The sequence below is a fragment of the Sarcophilus harrisii genome, chromosome 1 (assembly GCF_902635505.1).
Source record: "Sarcophilus harrisii chromosome 1, mSarHar1.11, whole genome shotgun sequence".
Classification (NCBI taxonomy): Eukaryota; Metazoa; Chordata; class Mammalia; order Dasyuromorphia; family Dasyuridae; genus Sarcophilus; species Sarcophilus harrisii.
Window position 1 is genome coordinate 602,459,694 of NC_045426.1, and position 18,774 is coordinate 602,478,467.

At 36.6% G+C, this 18,774-nt stretch overlaps 1 protein-coding gene across 1 annotated transcript; it reads left to right on the top strand.

Moving 5' to 3' along the window:
- The first annotated feature begins 3,248 nt into the window (after positions 1–3,248).
- UTP23 (UTP23 small subunit processome component) lies at positions 3,249–11,916 on the top strand. The gene is made up of 3 exons (XM_031947135.1): positions 3,249–3,630; positions 9,684–9,858; positions 11,429–11,916. Exons 1-3 carry the CDS (start codon positions 3,443–3,445, stop codon positions 11,837–11,839), a joined length of 774 nt encoding a protein of 257 aa, XP_031802995.1. The 5' UTR covers positions 3,249–3,442; the 3' UTR covers positions 11,840–11,916.
- Positions 11,917–18,774: the final 6,858 nt, after the last annotated feature.

Here is an 18,774-nt window from a genome sequence, read left to right on the forward strand (position 1 = left end):
TCTTAAAAAAGAGAGAAGAAAAATATGGAAAAGAAATTAGAGCTATGCAGGAGAATTATGATAGTTTTGGGAAAACCAACAGCTTGAAAAAGGAAGTATAGAAATTGACTAAAGAAAACAACTCCTTAAAAAATAAATTTGGGGGGAGTCAGCTAGGTGATGCAGTGACTAGAGCATCAGCCCTAAAGTCAGGAGGGCCTGAGTTCAAATGTGATCTCAGACATTTAACACTTCCTAGCTGTGTGATCCTGGGCAAGTCACTTAACCCCAATTGCCTCAGCAAAAATTAACAAATAAATTAGTTAATTGAATAAGAAGATAAATTTGGCAAAATGAAAAAAAAATCTCCTTAAAAAATAGAATTGAAGAAACAGAAAAAATATAACTCCTTAAAAAATAGAATTGGTGAAATGGAAAAAAAAATCACTGAACAAAACAATTCCTTTAAAAATACAATTGGCCAAATGCAAAAGGAAGTAAAAAGCTAACCAAAGAAAATAATTTACCAAAAATTAGAATTGGACAAATGGAAGCAAATGACTTAATGAGATATCATGAATCAAACAAAACAAAAAAATATGAAAAAATGGAAGAAAATGTAAAATAGCTGATCATAAAATGTAAAAAACCACTAACCTGGAAATAGGTCTAGGAGAGATAATCTAAGAGTTATTGGACTACCTGAAAGCCATGATGAAAAAAAGAGACTGGACAATATCTTTAAAGAAATCATCAAAAAAAAAAAAAAAAAAAAAAAAAAAAACACCTGCCCTGATATCCTAGAACCAGAGGGTAACATAATCATTGAAAGAATTCATCAATCACCACTTGAAAGAAACACCCAAAATGAAATGTCATATCTCTAGATGACTACATGAATAAAACAGAGAAATAGAAGATCAATGAAATTTTTAGTATGCAACTAAAAAAAGCTAGAAAAGCAACAAATTAAAAACTCCCAATTAAACACCAAATTAGGAATTCTAAAAACAAAGGAGAGATTAATAAAATTGAAAATAAGAAAACTATTGAATTGATAAACAAGAGTTGGTTTTATGAAAAAATCAAAATAGATAAAAACTTTGGTTAATTTGATTTAAAAAAAAGGAAAGAAGAAAACCAAATCACTAGTTTCAAAAATGAAAAGATTGAATTTACTACCAATGAAGAGGAAATTAAAGCAATAATTGCCCACTTGCATGGCAATAAATCTATAATCTAAGTGAAATGAATACTTACAAACACAGATTGTCCAGATTAATAGATGAGGAAATAAAATACTCAAATAACTCCATTTTAGAAAAAGAAATTGAATAAGTCATCAAAAAACTCCCTGAGAAAAAGTCTCCAGAGCTACATGGATTTACAAGAGAATTCTACTAAACATTTAAAGAATAATTAATTCCAATACTATAAACATATTTGGAAAAATTGAAGAAAATGGAATCCTGCCAAATTTTTTTTATGACACAGATATGTAACTGATACCTAAACCAGGAAGGGTCCAAAGAAACAAAATTATAGACCAATTTCCCTAATGAACATTGTTGCAAAAATCTTCGAATAAACTATTAGCAAAGAGATTGGAACAACTTATCAACAACATAATACATTATGACCAAGTGGGATTTATACCAGCAATGCAGGGTTCATACAACATCACGAAAACTATCAGCATATAATCAGCCATAACAGTGCTTACTACCCTCCATGGGCAGATTTCTTAGCATCTTAGTGTCTTATTTTATCTTTAAAATGAGAAGCTTTAGTTAAATGATCTCTAAAGTCCCTTTCAAGCTAGATCTCTAACCTATGATCCCCTCCAGCTTTAAAACTTATAATTTTACATCTTTTAAATGTGTATGTGTACACACACAAACACACATATATTTTAACATCAGTACATACAACACATACATCCCTCTATTGAACACCTCAAGCCAAATGTCTTGTAGATGTTGAATTCAACACATTCAAAACTGAGCTCATCTTCTCCCCAAACTCTACTCCTCTTTCTAACTTCTTAAAATCATCAATTGGCCCTATGATCCCAGGCTCACAATTTAGGTGTCATCCTTGATTCCTCAACCTCACTCATCTCATATAACTAATTGTTGGCCACATCTTTTTATTTCCGCCTTGACATTTCTCCTAGTATATAGGAGAAATCCTTCTCACACAGCTGACACTATAGAGCAAAACCTTATTTCATGTCTGGACTATGACAATATCCTTCTAGTTTTATTTCCTGCCTCGAGTTTCTCCCTACTCCACTAGCAAATTGATCTTCTAAGAAGCGGGTCTGACCGTGTCATCTTCCTAATCAATACACTCCTTGGCTTTCTAAGGATCAAAATCTATTTGGTATTTAAAGCCTTCCTACACATCCAGTCTACTTATACTTCACTTTCCTCTCCAACACTAGTGACTAGTGACTAGAGGACTTGCAGTTCCTCAAACATGACACTCCATTTCTGGACTCTCGGGGTATTTTCACTGAGTGTCCCCCATGTTTGGAATCCTCCTCTTCTTCTCATTGTCCGGACTTCCTGTAAATCCTATCTTCTGCTAGAAATCTTTCCCATTCTGCCTTTACGCTGGATCTGAGATGAGCTCCAATTTATCCTGCAGATAAGTAGCTACCTAGACGCGGAGGTAGATAGAAAAATAGATAGAAAGTACGCAGTGGCTTGCAAGTTGGGTATTATTTGAAATTTTTTGAGGAGCACAGACTAATTTTTGCCTTATCCTCATCCATTAAACCGTGCCTGGAAAACAGAATGTGAAACCAGGTTGTTAGGACGACAAATCTAGCACTTCACGAACTGCTCTGCCTAGCCGCCTTTAAAGGGTTTTTTTTTTCCCTTACGAGCAATATATCTGAGTGCAAAGAAGCACATCCTCAAAAATGTGGCTTAATCAACAAGCATTTGTAAGTGCCTAGAAAGCAACAAATGTCCGTCGGCTTCAGTTGCCTCTAACCTCCTTCTTCAGTTCTAGACTTACAATCGGTCTTAATCCTAATGAACGTTTGCACGTGAGTGTATATTGCTCGGTGGAGTTATCACTCACAACCTACAGAAGAAGTACTACTAACTATCTATCTCCGCCAGGATCAGAGGCAAGCACAAGGGCAGCTTCCCTATAATGGGCAGGATGCAAAAAGGCCGCGCTTGGGCAATGAATGTGCGGGCGCTTCCAGCTTCAAGCCCCGCCCTTTCGGCAGCGCGCAGTCGCAAAAAAAAAAAAAAAAAAAGCACGTTTCGGGCTCCGGACTCGTGTGAGGCAAGTTTTCTCGCAGAGCTTCCGGCTCGCTGGAAGCGAGCGGGAGGCGCGAGCTTCACTTCCTGCTTAAGCCGGTTCCGGCAGTTGTTGGTGTGGCGGCTCCCGGGACGCCGGGAGGCTGTCTCTGTCCCTCTCGTGAGCGCGCCGCCGGGCAGCCATGAAAATTACGCGGCAGAAGCACGCGAAGAAGCATCTCGGCTTTTTCCGCTACAACTTCGGCGTGCGGGAGCCGTACCAGCTGCTGTTGGACGGCACCTTTTGTCAGGCGGCGTTGCGGGGCCGCATCCAACTCCGCGAGCAGCTGCCCCGCTACCTTATGGGGGAGACGCAGCTCTGCACCACCAGGTCGGCCGGGATGGGGGGCGGAGCCGGGATGGGGGGGCGGAGCCGGGATGGGGGGCGGAGCCGGGATGGGGGCGGAGCCGGGATGGGGGCGGAGCCGGGATGGGGGCGGAGCCGGGATGGGGGCGGAGCCGGGATGGGGGCGGAGCCGGGATGGGGGCGGGGCGAGGACGGCGTGCCGGGATTCGGACCCCGGCTTTCGGAGCTCGCTGTGCAAGTCACTAACTCGCAAACCTCAGTTACCTTTTCTCTAGACTGGGATATTAATGTTACCGGGGCTGTGTGTTTGAGGAAGGAACTTTGTCAACCATGAAGAACTGTACACATTGGAAACATCGAAGTGTTTTTTATTCTGCATAAGGAGAGTAGTCCTCCAACTTAAGTGGTCTGGGAGGGGGTGGGGCGCAGGTTTGAATTTGACAATCTCCTCCCCCAGCCCAAAGATCCATCTCTCTGGCAAGATCGAACATCCACCATCTCCCACGTTTTTTCATTTTGGCTCAAAGTTTGCATTAGATTCTATGGGACTTCTGTCAGAAGTCCCACCAAGGTGGCACTTGCTTAGCGCTTTCGCTTTTTTAGAAAGAAGACATTATCACATTTAAGTGTCACTACCACCCTATGAACTAGGTGCTATTATCCTTATTTTCATTTTGGGGAAACTGAGGCGGAGACACCAAAGTTCCTTAGTGATCCTCTCAGGCAGGGCTGTTTGCATTTTTTCAGATAAACACAGGTTGAGAGGTGAAGGGACTTGCCACGCTTCACATTGATAAGTGAAGCAGGATTTGAATCCAGATCTTTGTCCAACCGTAGCGCTCCAAGCATTTCTCCACTTTACCTCTAAAAAGCCTTTTTTTTTAGGAGAAAGAGCTTGAGTGCAAAGTGGCACATCAACAGAAGTTTAGCCATCAATCATATGATCAGTGAGTATTTGTTAAGTATCTGCTGTGTACCAGGTACTGTGGTACATATTAAAAGTACTTTTAGAAAAGTGGGATAGGCCAAGAATTTATTTTTTAATAGCCTTTTATTTACAGGTTATATGCATGGGTAACTTTACAGCATTAACAATTGCCAAACCTCTTGTTCCAATTTTTCACCTCTTACCCCTACCCCCCTCCCCTAGATGGCAGGATGACCAGTAGATGTTAAATATATTAAAATATAAATTAGATACACAATAGGTATACATGACCAAACCGTTATTTTGCTGTACAAAAAGAATCAGACTCTGAAATATTGTACAATTAGCTTGTGAAGGAAATGAAAAATGCAGGTGGGCAAAAATATAGGGATTGGGAATTAAATGTAACGGTTTTTAGTCATCACCCAGAGTTCTTTCTCTGGGCGTAGCTGGTTCAGTTCATTACTGCTCCATTGGAAATGATTTGGTTGATCTCGTTGCTGAGGATGGCCAAGTCCATCAGAATTGATCATCATATAGTATTGTTGTTGAAACAAGAATTTATTTTTGCCATAGAAACAACCTGCTGAGGGCGTATATAATATATAGACTCACATACATACATACACACATATAGGGCAATCTAAAGTGCTGAAGAAGTGAAATCTCAGGTCTTATGACTATTTTATTATTCTTAGCATTAGTTATATTTATAGCATTGGAGACTAAGCTATGGCTAGAGACAGACCCTTTCTTACTTCATGCCTTCATTTAGCACATTCATTAGACATTTTCTGAGTACTCTGCTAGGCTATTGGAGATGTACATAGTACCTTATTCCTTGAATGTCCTCCAATTTGTTTTATTTCTTCCCATTCTTTAAAGCCCAATTTTAGTGACTGTTCTTGCAAATTTTTCCCTTAAGTTCATTGATGATAATTTTTTTCCTTGTACTTCACAAAGCACTTTATTTTCCATCTTTCAAATGTCCTTATAATGTAATTTGAGTTTTATTGTTAATGATCTGTATATGAGAGCTGACTGTCTTATCATTAGAGTTAGAATGGAAATAATTACATTTCAGAAAGTGTGTAGTTTAACAACTTCATTTTCTAGAACAAAATCGGCTCAGTGAAATATAGTGACAAACCTATTCTACATTGTTACTATCCACACTTATCCATCATTTGCCTTTCCATTACTTTTGTGTTGTAACCATCTATAAATTGTCAGATGCTGTAATGTTACTCACAACATTTCTTTTTTTTCTTTTATACTTTTTATTCACAAGTTATATGCATGGGGTAATTTTATAGCATTGACAGTTGCCAAACCTTTTGTTCCAATTTTTCTCCTCCTTTCCCCCTATCCTGTTCCCCCCCATGGCAGGTTGACCAATACATGTTAAATATGTTAAAGTATAAATTAAATACAATATAAGTATACATGTCCTAACAGTTATTTTGCTGTACAAAGAGAATCGGACTTTGAAATAGTGTACTATTAGCCTGTGAAGGAAATAAAAAATGCAGGCGGACAAAAATAGAGGGATTGGGAATTCTATGTAGTGGTTCATAGTCATCTCCCAGAGTTCTTTCGCTGGGCGTAGCTGGTTCAGTTCATTACTGCTCCATTGGAACTGATTTGGTTCATCTCATTGCTGGAGATAGCCACGTGCATCAGAATTGATCATCATATAGTATTGTTATTGAAGTATATAATGATCTACTGGCCCTGCTCATTTCACTTAGCATCAGTTCGCGTAAGTCTCTCCAGGCCCTTCTGAAATCATCCTGCTGGGTCATTTCTTACCGAACAATAATATTCCATATACCACAATTTATTCAGCCATTCTCCAATTGATGGGCATCCACTCAGTTTCCAGTTTCTAGCCACTACAAAGAGGGCTGCCACAAACATTCTTGCACATACAGGTCCCTTTCCCTTCTTTAGTATCTCTTTGGGATATAAGCCCAGTAGAAACATTTCTGGATCAAAGGGTATGCACAGTTTGATAACTTTTTGAGCACAGTTCCAAATTGCTCTCCAGAATGGCTGGATGTATTCACAATTCCACCAACAATGCCTCAGTGTCCCTGTTTTCCCACATCCCCTCCAACATTCCTCATTATCTTTTCCTGTCATTCTAGCCAATCTGACAGGTGTGTAATGGTATCTCGGAGTTGTCTTAATTTGCAATTCTCTGATTAATAACGACTCAGCATCTTTTCATATGGCTAGAAATAGTTTCAATTTCTTCATCTGAGAATTGTCTGTTCATATCCTTTGACCATTTATCATTTGGAAAATGGCTTGGGTTTCTTATAAATTGGAATCAATTCTCCATATATTTTGTAAATGAGGCCTTCATCAGAACCTTTGACTGTAAAAATGTTTTCCCAGTTTATTGCTTCCCTTCTAATCTTGTCTGCATTAGTTTTGTTTGTACAAAAACATTTCAATTTGATATAATCAAAATTTTCTATTTTGTGATCAATAATGGTCTCTAGTTCTTCTTTAGTCATAAATTCCTTCCTCTTCCACAGGTCTGAGAGGTAAACTATCCTATGCTTTTCCAATTTATTTATAATCTCATTCTTTATGCCTAGGTTATGAACCCATTTTGACCTTATCTTGGTGTACGGTGTTAAGTATGGGTCAATGCCTAGTTTCTGCCATATTAATTTCCAATTTTCCCAGCAATTTTTGTCAGACTCACAACATTTCTAGAGGAAGTTTGAGGTCATTAAAGAAGCTTTGCAATTTCCCAAAAGCAATTTAAACTGTTTTCTTTTTCCCATATAGTTTCTGGGTCCAACTCATTTTCCTTTCCCAACTTCTTATTTTACACATATATACATAGTTTTTTTTTTTTTTTAAGCTTTTTATTTTCAAAACATATGCATGGATAATTTTTCAACATTGATCCTTGCAAAACCTTGTTTTCCAAATTTTTCACCCTTATTCCCACCCCCTCCCCTAGATGGCGAGTAATCCATCAGACATTAAAGTTAAACATAATACATTCATATTAAAGCAAAGATAAGAACAATACCAAATTTGAAGAAGATGAGAATTAGTTCAAGAATGATAATGTACTGGAAGTCCAACATGTCATCCCTGAACAGGCGGGTATGGCAGATGTTACAATGCAGGGAAATTCTCCTTGATTTAAAGTCTGTACTGAATACTCTCCACTGTTAGTAATACTTTGGGCAAGTATAAATCTTCCTTTTGCCTCATTCCAGTCATTGGATAAGTTTATTTCTTCCAAGAAATAGTCAATGATTTTCATGTATAGATGAGTGACACCTTGTCACAAAGCCTGTTTTATAGTCAATAAATAATAAGTACAATGGGATCTCATTCCCTACATTTTTGACTCAATTGTGAAATGGTAAAGATGTGGTCCATTGTTGAATGTGATTTTTGAAAGCCTGTTTGTTCCTACATAATGTTCTTATAGAACATGCTAGTATAGTTATATACATATGTACACATACATATCTAACATAGACATTACATATAAAATATAAAAGCATTTTATTTTACCTAATTTATGTTCATCTATTTGATCTAGTTTTTTCCTCTAATACATTCTGGCCTCCAACCTAAATCACTCATTTAAAACTATTATGTTCAAATTACCAGTTAGGTGTTCACCCAATCTAAGGGCATTTTCTCATTTCTCATTTTTTTCTGATGTCTTCTCAGCATTTGACACTATTCCCCCTCACCACTTAGATTCTTTATTCTCTGAATTTTTTTGATCACATTCTTTCTTCTACCTGACTGTTCCTTCTCAGTATCCTTTAACTGGTTCATTGTTCACGTCATATCCATACATATTATAGATGTAGCTCAAAACTGCCTTTTTTTTGGGGGGGGGAGGGGTCTTTCTATATTCTCTCATTTAGTGATCCATTAGCTGACATGATTTCAAGGTTTCTTCTTTGCAGGTGAGTCTTAGTTCTGACCTCCTGTCCGTTATTACTAACTGCCTATAGGATATTTCAGATCTCTTAGACATCTCAAACTCAATGTGTCCAAAACAGAACTTATATATCCTCTCCTACACACCAGTTCTTTGAAGTAACAGCTTTATTTTTGGCCCAGATTTCTGCCATCCAAGTCCACCATATTCACAAACCTCTTCTTGTCCTTGACGTCTTACAGTTACACACTCCACTTGTCTAATCAGTCTTCAGATCTTATAATTTGTAATTGTATAAAATCTTTTGCAATCATCCCCTTCTCTCAATTCACACCACCACCACTTTGATTCAAGCTTCAGGCACCTCTCTCAGACTATTGCTGTAATTTTCTACTTAGGCTCCTTATGTGTATGAATTATTTATTCTTTATATTTGTATTTTTAGCTACTGGCCCAATACATAATAGGTGCTTAATAAATGCTTATGAGTTTGAGTAGTCTCTCTGGCCTGAAATTTGGTATTCCAATCTGTCTTATCACTCAAAGCCAAAGTAACTTTTATGGAATGTTGATTTGACCACATCATTTCCCTCCTACTCGGCACATTCCAGTACTTTCCTCTTATCTCTGGGATCAAATACAAACTCCTCTGTTTGACATTTAAAACTTTTGACAACCTGACTGCTTTCTTCCTTTTCCAGTCTCTATATATTATTTCCCTTTATGCCACCCATGTATAGCAATATCAGATTAATTTCTATTCCTTACACATGCAGCACCTTCTCCTGAGTCCTCTCAGCTGCTAATGTCTATCTGTCCAAGCTTATTTTGTGTCTGCTTTGATGTACATGTTATTTTCCTTGACAGACTGTATTTTGGGATAATGACTTTCATTTTTGTCTTTTTATCCTCAATGTCTAGCATAGTGCCTGCCACATGATAATTAGGTATTTAATAAATCCTTGTTGATTGACTATTTTTTTAATCAAAGTTTGCTCTTTTGTATAGGAGTGGTGGAAGTTAATATTCCAAGTTAATTATTAGTTTGGGTTTACATTATAGTAATCATGACTAATGGTATAATTTTAACACCTTTTCTTTAAAAGCAAAAATAATATGTATTTTAAATATGACCTGTTTTTACTGACATATGTAAAAAAGAACCATTTCTCCTATAAATGCTTACCAATATTTAAAAGCCTTTTTTTTTTCCAGATGTGTATTAAAGGAATTAGAATCATTGGGGAAGGAGTTATATGGTGCAAAACTAATTGCACAAAGATGTCAGGTTCGAAGTTGTTCCCATTTCAAAGATGCAGTCAGTGGTGCTGAATGTCTCTTATCCATGATTGAAGATGGAAATCCTCACCATTTTTTTGTTGCAACACAGGTAATACTGCCTATGAAAAACTATTGATGCTTAGCTTTGTTTTTTATACTGCAGTAACTTCCCATTGAACCCTCCTTTAAAATAATTAGACCAGCTATAGTGCTAGAAAGTCTGGATGAAGAGTGACAGAGCTACATAGGAATTTGATGTCATTCAGTTGTGTCCAATTCCTTATAACCCCATTTAGAGTTTTCTTGGCACAAATCAACTGGAGTGGTTGAAGCAAACAGGATTAAGTGAATGGTCCAGGGTTACAGAGCTAGTAAGTGTCTGAGGCCAGATTTGAACTCAAGAAGATGCATTTTCCTGACTTTAAGCACAACATTTTATCCACTGTACTACCTAGTTCTCTCTCTACAGAGAAATAGCAATTAACAATACTTAATTACTACTCAGAAGGGGGATAGGAGGATATATATCAAAAGAGAACAGTGTTAGTGTACAGACTCCATTGGTCTCAGCTGAGGGCAGCACATGGAAGAATGGTTTCTGGATGTAACACTATTTAAGCTTTTGTACTGTGGACAAAGGCTCAGAGCTCTCAAGGACCAAACTATATAGACTTTTAGACAAAGAGCCAGCAAGGCACAAATAAAAGACTATCCTGTCATCTTCAAGGCAAGAGAATAATATAATCAGCACTGAGGAAATGAGGGGATTTTCTAAATTGCCTAATGAGGAGTAAGGAATGAGAAGGAAGTAAGGAATAACTTAACTGTGCCATCCAACAAGAGATTTGGATGGGAGGAGTGTCTATGCCTAAACTCTGGATTGATTAGCCTTAATGCATCCCTCAGGGTTAAAGTCACACCACTCAGATCAGATTTTACTTGTCCACACCAAAACTGACAAATCAACCCATCTGACAGCAAGTGCTCTTATACAGTTTTATACATTTATAGCCAGACACTTAATAGAAGTGGTCTATGCTGCAGATCTCCCCTCTCCTGGAAGACTCTATATGGCCCTACTCCCTCCTGGGCTTTGCAGCCCCATCAGCTGGAGTAGCTTCAGCTTATCAGGGGTCCATGCAGCTAGAACAGCTCTAAGCTGTGGCCCCTAAGCTGGAGCCCTGACCATATGGCCTGCCACCCTCCCTATTATCTTTGTACAGAGAGGAGGGATATCTACTCTTTGGGATTGAGATTGGTCATTGAAATTCATCATATTTTAGCTATATGACTGCATATATCTTTTCCATGTTCTGAATTCTTCATGCTGTTCCATTTAAAATATTCTTTTACATTGCTTTATCCTAATTTTGTTAAACATTTTTGTTGTTAAATATTTTCAGCACTTCATCTGACTGAATGAAACAAAATATTCATCCTCTGTCCAACATTTAATTCCATTTACTATTCTCAGACTTAAAGAAAGCATCTTTGTTTTATTTAGATGTTTAATCAGTACCTTCTGCACAGGCACATAATAATCTGAAAAAGGAAATATAAGACTCAATTTTAGTGATAACTGAGATTTTAGAAAATGTTCTCTCTCAGAGTACTTTAGTTTTGTTGGCAGGCTGAAGTGTGCTCCTGAATGATACCTGATTAATGTCTATTTTTCATAGGACCAAAATCTGTCTCTTCAAGTAAAGAAAAAACCTGGAGTTCCTCTCTTGTTTATCATTCAGAACACTGTTGTTTTGGATAAACCTTCTCCCAAAACAATTGCCTTTGTCAAAGCAACAGAATCGGGTCATCTTTTCTCTGTCCACCAAAAACAGAACATTAAGAAACTCAAAGAAGAACAAGGTCTAGTGAAAACCTCTGAACCAAAAAAGAAAAGAAAACGCAAAGGTGTGAGTGGTCCCAATCCTCTTAGCTGTCTGAAGAAAAAGAAGAAGGTGCAAGATTCAAATCAGTCTTCTGCCCCTGAAAAGAAAAGAAGAAAAAGAATTCGTAACAGAAATAGAATAAAAGCACTTTCTGTGCCATCAGTGAGGCAGAGTGAAGAAGTACAGAGCAACTCTGTGCATTAACTGAACTGGAAAACTTTTAGGGACTGACTAAACTTCATTTCTAAAGCAAAATAAATAAAGTTTATGATTTGTGTCAATGTTTGAGTTGAAAATTTAAATATATTTCCATAAATTTGCCTAAAACTGTTGGTTCTCACATGAAAAATAAAATCAGAGTAAACAAGAATGAATACAATGCAAAATATGACAATGCTCCCCCTGTCTCCCTGTGTTTTATCTCCTAGGCTCCCCCAGCTATTTTAATAGCTTATCAGTGTTTCCTGCTGTGGATATAGTAGCTCTGAACCAATCTATTGAAATGTTGAATTTATTGCAAGTTGGAAGTTCAAAACAAATATGCTTTAAAATGAATAGGTAATATATATTTTACTTTATGCTTGGTTTACTGGATTAGTAACATTTATATCCATTTAGTCATTGTTCTCCTTTTTCCCTTAGATTGGGAGCCGGGTTAAATGACTAACTGGAAAAATGAAATGTCCAATTTAACATATGCATAGAATTCTTTTATATTATTTTATTGGTTTCCTCTAGAATTTCCTTTTAAAATTTCATCATATAAAAATCTTTCATAATTTTATACATGATAACACTCAAATTTCATTGATAGTTTTATTTTTCTTAAATAAGTTCAAATAATGTCTTTTCATTTTATATCACCATCATTTCTGGATTTACCTTTACTCTCATCCTATCTACTCTAAAATGGAGCCTTTCCTTTTAAGGGAGGAAAAAAAAGCTAAGTGATCTTATCAGATAATATATGCAAAGTTCTGCCCTTGTGGTCCCCTTTTCTCTAAAAAGATGAGGGACATGTTTCATTGTATATGTACCTGGCTTATTACTGTTTTCTAATATACTTGGATCTTTGACTTCCTTTTAATGATTTATATATTTATATTGTTATATATGTTGTGTTGGGTTTGCTTATCTTATTCTTCATCAGTTTAGATGCATTATCCCTTATTTCACTTAATTTGTCATTTCTTCACTACGATCAGTTATATTTATGTCATAATTTTTTAGCCATTTCCCAATCAAAAGATAACCACTTTGTTTTAAAACATGTTTTTGATACGGATTTAATCTTTTGGTTTTTTATCTTCTGCTCCCAGGGTGGAGTTGCTGGGTCAAAGCACCTATATCCACATTTTCAACTTGTCTTCCAGAGTGGTGGGGCCAGTTTATAGTTGCATCAAGAGTGTATTAACATGCCAGAATGCTTTCTAATTTTTTGAGCTATTTTCAGATAAAGAATCTTTCATGCAAATTATTCTCTATAGGTCTAATGATCCAGTCACATTTTTTTTTCTTTTTTTGCCACTCTTTAGAAGCTGAAAAATGTCTCCCTCGCCCCTTTTAACTTTAAATTTGCTGATGACCTAGACTATTGATTGGTGTGGTGGAGGAAACAGAGGAAAATGATATGATTCTTTCATCAAGAACTGTCAAAATGCCTAAGTCTGTTGTAAACGTTTAAAATATGGCCCAAACTCCTTTTCCATCTCTTATTCATGCATGAAGTATTTTTTTAAGTGCCTTTAAGGTAATGAAAACGAATATCAAATCAAACTTGTACCTTTTTTCTTGCTTTTGCATACAAATTGTGTTAGTTTGTTTTTTTAAAGGTTATCTCAATTATAGTTTGTCAACTGTACTTCTTAAACGCATCCTGCTTCCTAACCCTCCCTTCTTAAAACAATAAATAGAATATTTAAAAATATACAAATATATTTCAAGGGATACTAAAAGTGCCCATAGTCAGAGGCAGGATTTAAACCCAGGTCTTCTGACTCTACAAGGCCAACTTGGATTGTTTTTGTATTCATATGACATTAATAAAAATGTCAAGTATAATCAAATGTGAGGATATTTGTAAAGGGCCTGGCACATTATAGATATTTAAATGCTTGTTCCTCTTCCCTACTACATAAAGAAAAAGTCTATTTATTCCAAAACTAAAGGATTTTTTCCCCCTTATACAGAAGAGGTATATTTTGTCAAAGCTTTTTCAACATGTATTGATGTAATACTGGTTTTTATTTTTTTGTTTTGTTTGCTGAGGCAATTGGGGTTAAGTGACTTGCTCAGGGTCACACAGCCAGGAAGTATTAAGAGTCTGAAGTTACATTTGAACTCAGGTTCTCCTGATTTAAGATCTGGTGCTCTATCCACTGTGCCAGCTAACTGCCCCTGGTTCCTATTTTTTTATGACATATTTATAATCCTAATATTGAGCCAATCCTGCATTCCTGACCTAAATCTATTTTACATTTAATTGTGCAGTTGTTTAGTGTTTTAGATAAGATACAAATCAGTTTTTTTAGATCAGGAGTTACTAACTTTTTTGTGGGTCATTTATCCCCTTTGACAACCCTTAGAATAATAATCTGAAGTGTATAAAATAAAATATATAGGACTACAAAGGAAACCACATTAAATCCAGTTGTCAAAATATTGAAACAAGTCCACAGGGCTTATGCATTGTATAGTAACAAAAGCAATTTCAGTACACATTCCAAAATACATGGAGTAAATATCATTGCCCAAATTTGTAACATTGTCATGGAGGAATGGGCTTGGTTTTTTCTCTGTAGATCAAATAGCTTGCTTTCTCTTTTGATGTCTATGAAAAATCGGTGTGCAAGCAGCTTTTATCCCCATGGTTCTAAGTTGTATTTTCTCCCTACCACATCCAGCTTAACTTGCCTCAAGCATTCTTACACTTGCCCCCAGTAGCTGCTTCCTGATACTAGGTGGGAGAGAAAAGTTAGAGGTTGAAAGTGTCCTTGCTTATCAAAAGTCAGAAAACTTTCCTCTATACAAATAGAGCATAGGAGAAGGGGAGAGTTGTTACACATCAGCCTTACTGCTATCAGTCACATGAGATAAATGCTTTGAAAAGTTTGAAATGCTATATTGATGTGAATTACTATAATTACGACATAAAGACCTGGGAGGAAGAAAGTTGCCATTATGGTATGTTTAGAGCACTAAACTTGGAGTCAGGGAGACCTCAGGAAGTTGGGATGTCCTACCACAGACATTAGCTGTGGTATCCTTGGCAAATCATTTAATCTCCCTATCAATTTCCCCTTCTGTAAACTGGGTATAATAATAGCATTTATCTCCTAGAACTGTGAATATTAAGTGCTTTGTAAACCTTAAAGTGCTGGTAAAATTGGTTTTTTAATACTAGCTTTCTATAGATGTTTGAAAAAGGAAAAGGAAAGAGGAAGGAATAAACAGTTTTAAAGCATTTACCATGTGCCAGACACTACAAAGTACTTTACAAATATTTCATTTGAGTCAACAACCATTGCAGTGAAATAGATGCTATTATCATCCCTACTTCACAGTTTAGTAAGTTAGTTTGTTGTTTGTCCTTAGTTTTTGAAGAGGACAATGACATCAGGGAGGTGATACCATAACATGCAAGTAAATTGGATTTAAATGAGGGTGGGCTGTGCAAAGAGAGAGGTTAATTGACTTGCTGAGGATCACACAGCTAGTAGTGTTTGAAGCTGGATTCAAACTGAAGTCTTGCTGGCTTTAGCTAGGCCCATTATTCTACCTATGCCTCAATAAGAATTAGATTTATGTAGGTCAAAAAAAGAGAAGCGAAGTGGGGCTAATGGATAGAAGTAACAAGTGGCAAATTTCAGCTTAGTATGTGGAAGAACTTCCTAATGATTAATTCTATACAAACTGCTATAGGCAGACCCATATAATGCTGGATTTTCCACCACTGAAACTTTTTTTTTTTTTTTTTTTTTTTTTTTTGCGCTTAGGCAATTGGGGTTAAGTGACTTGCCCAGGATCACACAGTTAGGAAGTATTAAGTGGCTGAGTCCAGATTTGAACTCGGGTCCTCCTGACTTCAGGGCTGGTGCTCTATCCATTGGGACACTTAGATGTCCCTACTGGAACTCTTTAAGTGTAAGCTAGTTAACTGACCCTTTACTGGGGATATTGTAGAGGAAATTGATGCATTGGGTAGAAAAGGATGAACTAGTTAATCTTAAAAATTTTAAGATTCCATGATTATGGTCAAAAGATATTAACACACATTAAAATCATTTCTAGTCATATGAAAAAAATGCTCTAAAACACTATTGATCAAAGAAATGCAAATTAAAACAATTCTGAGGTACCACTACATACAAGATTATGCGATGATCAATTCTGATGGCGGGTTCTTTTCAACAATGAGGTGATTTAGGCCATTTCCAATAGATTTGTGATGGAGAGAACTATCTATACCCAGAGAGAGGAATGTGGGGATTGAATATGGATCACAATGTAGTATTTTCACCTTTGTTTTTGTTATTTGTACTTTTTTTCTTATTTTTTTCTTTTTGATCTGATTTTTCTTGTGCAGCATGATAATGATTGTATAGGAATGTATAGGAAAATTGCACGTTTAATGTATGTTGGATTGCTTGCCATCCAGAGGAAGAAGTAGGGGGAAGGGAGAGAGAAAAATTTGGAACACAAGGTTTTTTGCAAGGATAAATGTTGAAAACTATCTTTGCGTGTATTTTGAAAAGAAAAAGCTATTAAAAGAAAAGACTCTATGATTGCCATTGCTTAGTGCTCCAGTTCATGCAAAGTTTACTATCTTATCCAAGAGAGAAAGCTTTGAATGAGGCTTACCTTACCTTCCTAAGCTTTTACAATCATTCTAGGCAAAGCAACCTTCTACATGGTTGACTGAACATAACTATAACATATGGGATTATGCTTTGCTTTTAGTTTCTAATTGTCTATACTTTAATGTTCATAAATTGTGAAGACCGTGTATTTTAAAATCATCCGGAGTCAAGAATTCAGGTTAGGGGAAAATCGTCAATCTTTGTTTTCAGTGAAGAAAGATCAGAGGTGGAAGAGAATGGGCAATAGCAATGTGTGTAGCTGAGTCAAGAAGCTAGCTAGACCAGAAGCCACAAGAACAGCAGCTAGGAGTATGGAACCCAGGCCCAATCTCTCCCAGCTTCTCTTCCTGTCTCTCTCTGCCTCCACCCACCAAAATCGTCATTTCCTCTACAACACATCAGAACTTGCGCAGAGAGTGGGCGGGGCCATTCTTTATCCAAGCATGTATATTAATAGAGTATGGTCCAATTACTATTTAGCCTCACGTGCTTGGGACCTCAGTGCATCAACTCAAGCCTCAGCCCATTACAATAAACCTTTTCTAATTACTAAGAAGGGTACATGCCAGCTTACAATATTATATTACAAATACTGCTGATTTCCAATAACCATCAGAATCCCTTTAACCTTTTCCCCTGATCATTTATGAAGGTGATGATTCTTATGTGTCTTTTCTCTTTTCCCTCTCTTCCATGGCAACATGACCATATATTCAGCAGAACTTTCTTATCACTTTTCTTATGGTGTCATGATCTTGGTGTCCTTAGCTAACAGACATCCCATCCCTGGGGTCTTCTACCTTTACAAAGCAGTTAAGAAATAAATTTGGGTCACCTACTTAGGATATTGGGATGAACACTCTACACACAGGGGCAATAATATATCCCAATGTATAAAAATACCAAAGTCAGTATATAAAACCAAAAGTATAATTTCCCTAAGTAGCTACATCCCAAAATTTTTTAAAAACTTAGAATGCTGGCTTTACACTATGAACACATTATTTCCTAGATAGGAGGAGCAATGATTTTAACTGCTAAATGCAGTTTTACTCTCTATTGGATTTCTGGTTTCTGAGTTGAGTTGGATTTTCTTTGGGTTTTTGTTTTTGTTTTTTGGTGATGTTGGGGCATGCCCTTGGAATCTTGCTAACAGTTGATCTGATCCAGTCACAACATTTTACAATGATAATTAATCTGTCTTATGTTTGTTTTTTATAGACAATTGTACTTAACTATAGAGGTAATATTTATTTTCTTCTATATACTCCTTACCTACTTAAATGCCCCAAATTTACCAGTCAATTGATGTTACATTGCATTCATAAATGTCACTTCTGGCTTTTGAGTTTGGTTATTGAAAGCTATACAAATTGTAACAAATAACAAAATGTTGAGTTTTCTAATTTTCCAATACAAGGATGAGCATAATGAAAAAGTTCTGATAGACTAGCAAGAAAACATCTTTATGGGAAGAATTTAAAAGATATATTTATCTTTTTTCTCACAATGTTTTGAGTAAATCATAATCACAAGTTATAGTGGTCCTTGATTAGCTCATCTACTTAATGCTATCAGCAGATGTTCAGGAAATGATATATATTATAAACAAAACCTACCAATGTTATCTCTTGCCTGGACCAATAGCCTCCTAATTGATATTCTTTACCCCAATCTCTTCATTTTCTAATAGTAATCCTTCCTAACAGCTGCCAAATTGATAATTCTAAAACATAAATCTGGCTATGTCATTCAGGTCACTCAAAAAATCTTCAGTGATTTCAGTTCCTTTAGGATAAAACACAAAATGTTCAATTTGTCATTTAAAGCCCTTCATAATGTACCTTTTACTTGTATTCCTGCCTTATTGTAGATTATTCACTTTATTCACTCGCCATTACAGTCAAACTGGCTCACTAATGTTTCCCTGCACTTGAAATTCCATTCCTGTTCTTTTAGCTTTTGTATAAGTGATGTTTCATTTATGGAACTCATTTCCTCCCCACCACTACCTCAAAGAACTTCTTAGGTACTCCATTTTACCTGAGACTTATTTGTTTGGTGCCCACAGCCACACCTAATTCTTTGGGTACTTTACAGGAAAGACTACAATTGGCAGCAAGAAACAGGGTGGCAGTTACTTTTTAGGTACAGAGGACACAAAGATAAGCAGAGAAAGGGGTTCAGGGGCAGAGGGCAGGCTGGGGGAAAGTGTGGCTAAAGGAGGTGGGCAGCATGGGGAAGAGGATGGGGCAAGGCAACAATAAAAAGTATCACTTC

Excerpts from the sequence above, each read along its gene's own strand:
- UTP23 (XM_031947135.1), top strand. The coding sequence starts at position 3,443 with ATGAAAATTACGCGGCAGAAGCACGCGAAGAAGCATCTCGGCTTTTTC. Across the intron at positions 3,631-9,683 it reads ACGCAGCTCTGCACCACCAG|ATGTGTATTAAAGGAATTAG; the intron begins GTCGGCCGGGAT and ends TTTTTTTTCCAG. Across the intron at positions 9,859-11,428 it reads ATTTTTTTGTTGCAACACAG|GACCAAAATCTGTCTCTTCA; the intron begins GTAATACTGCCT and ends TATTTTTCATAG.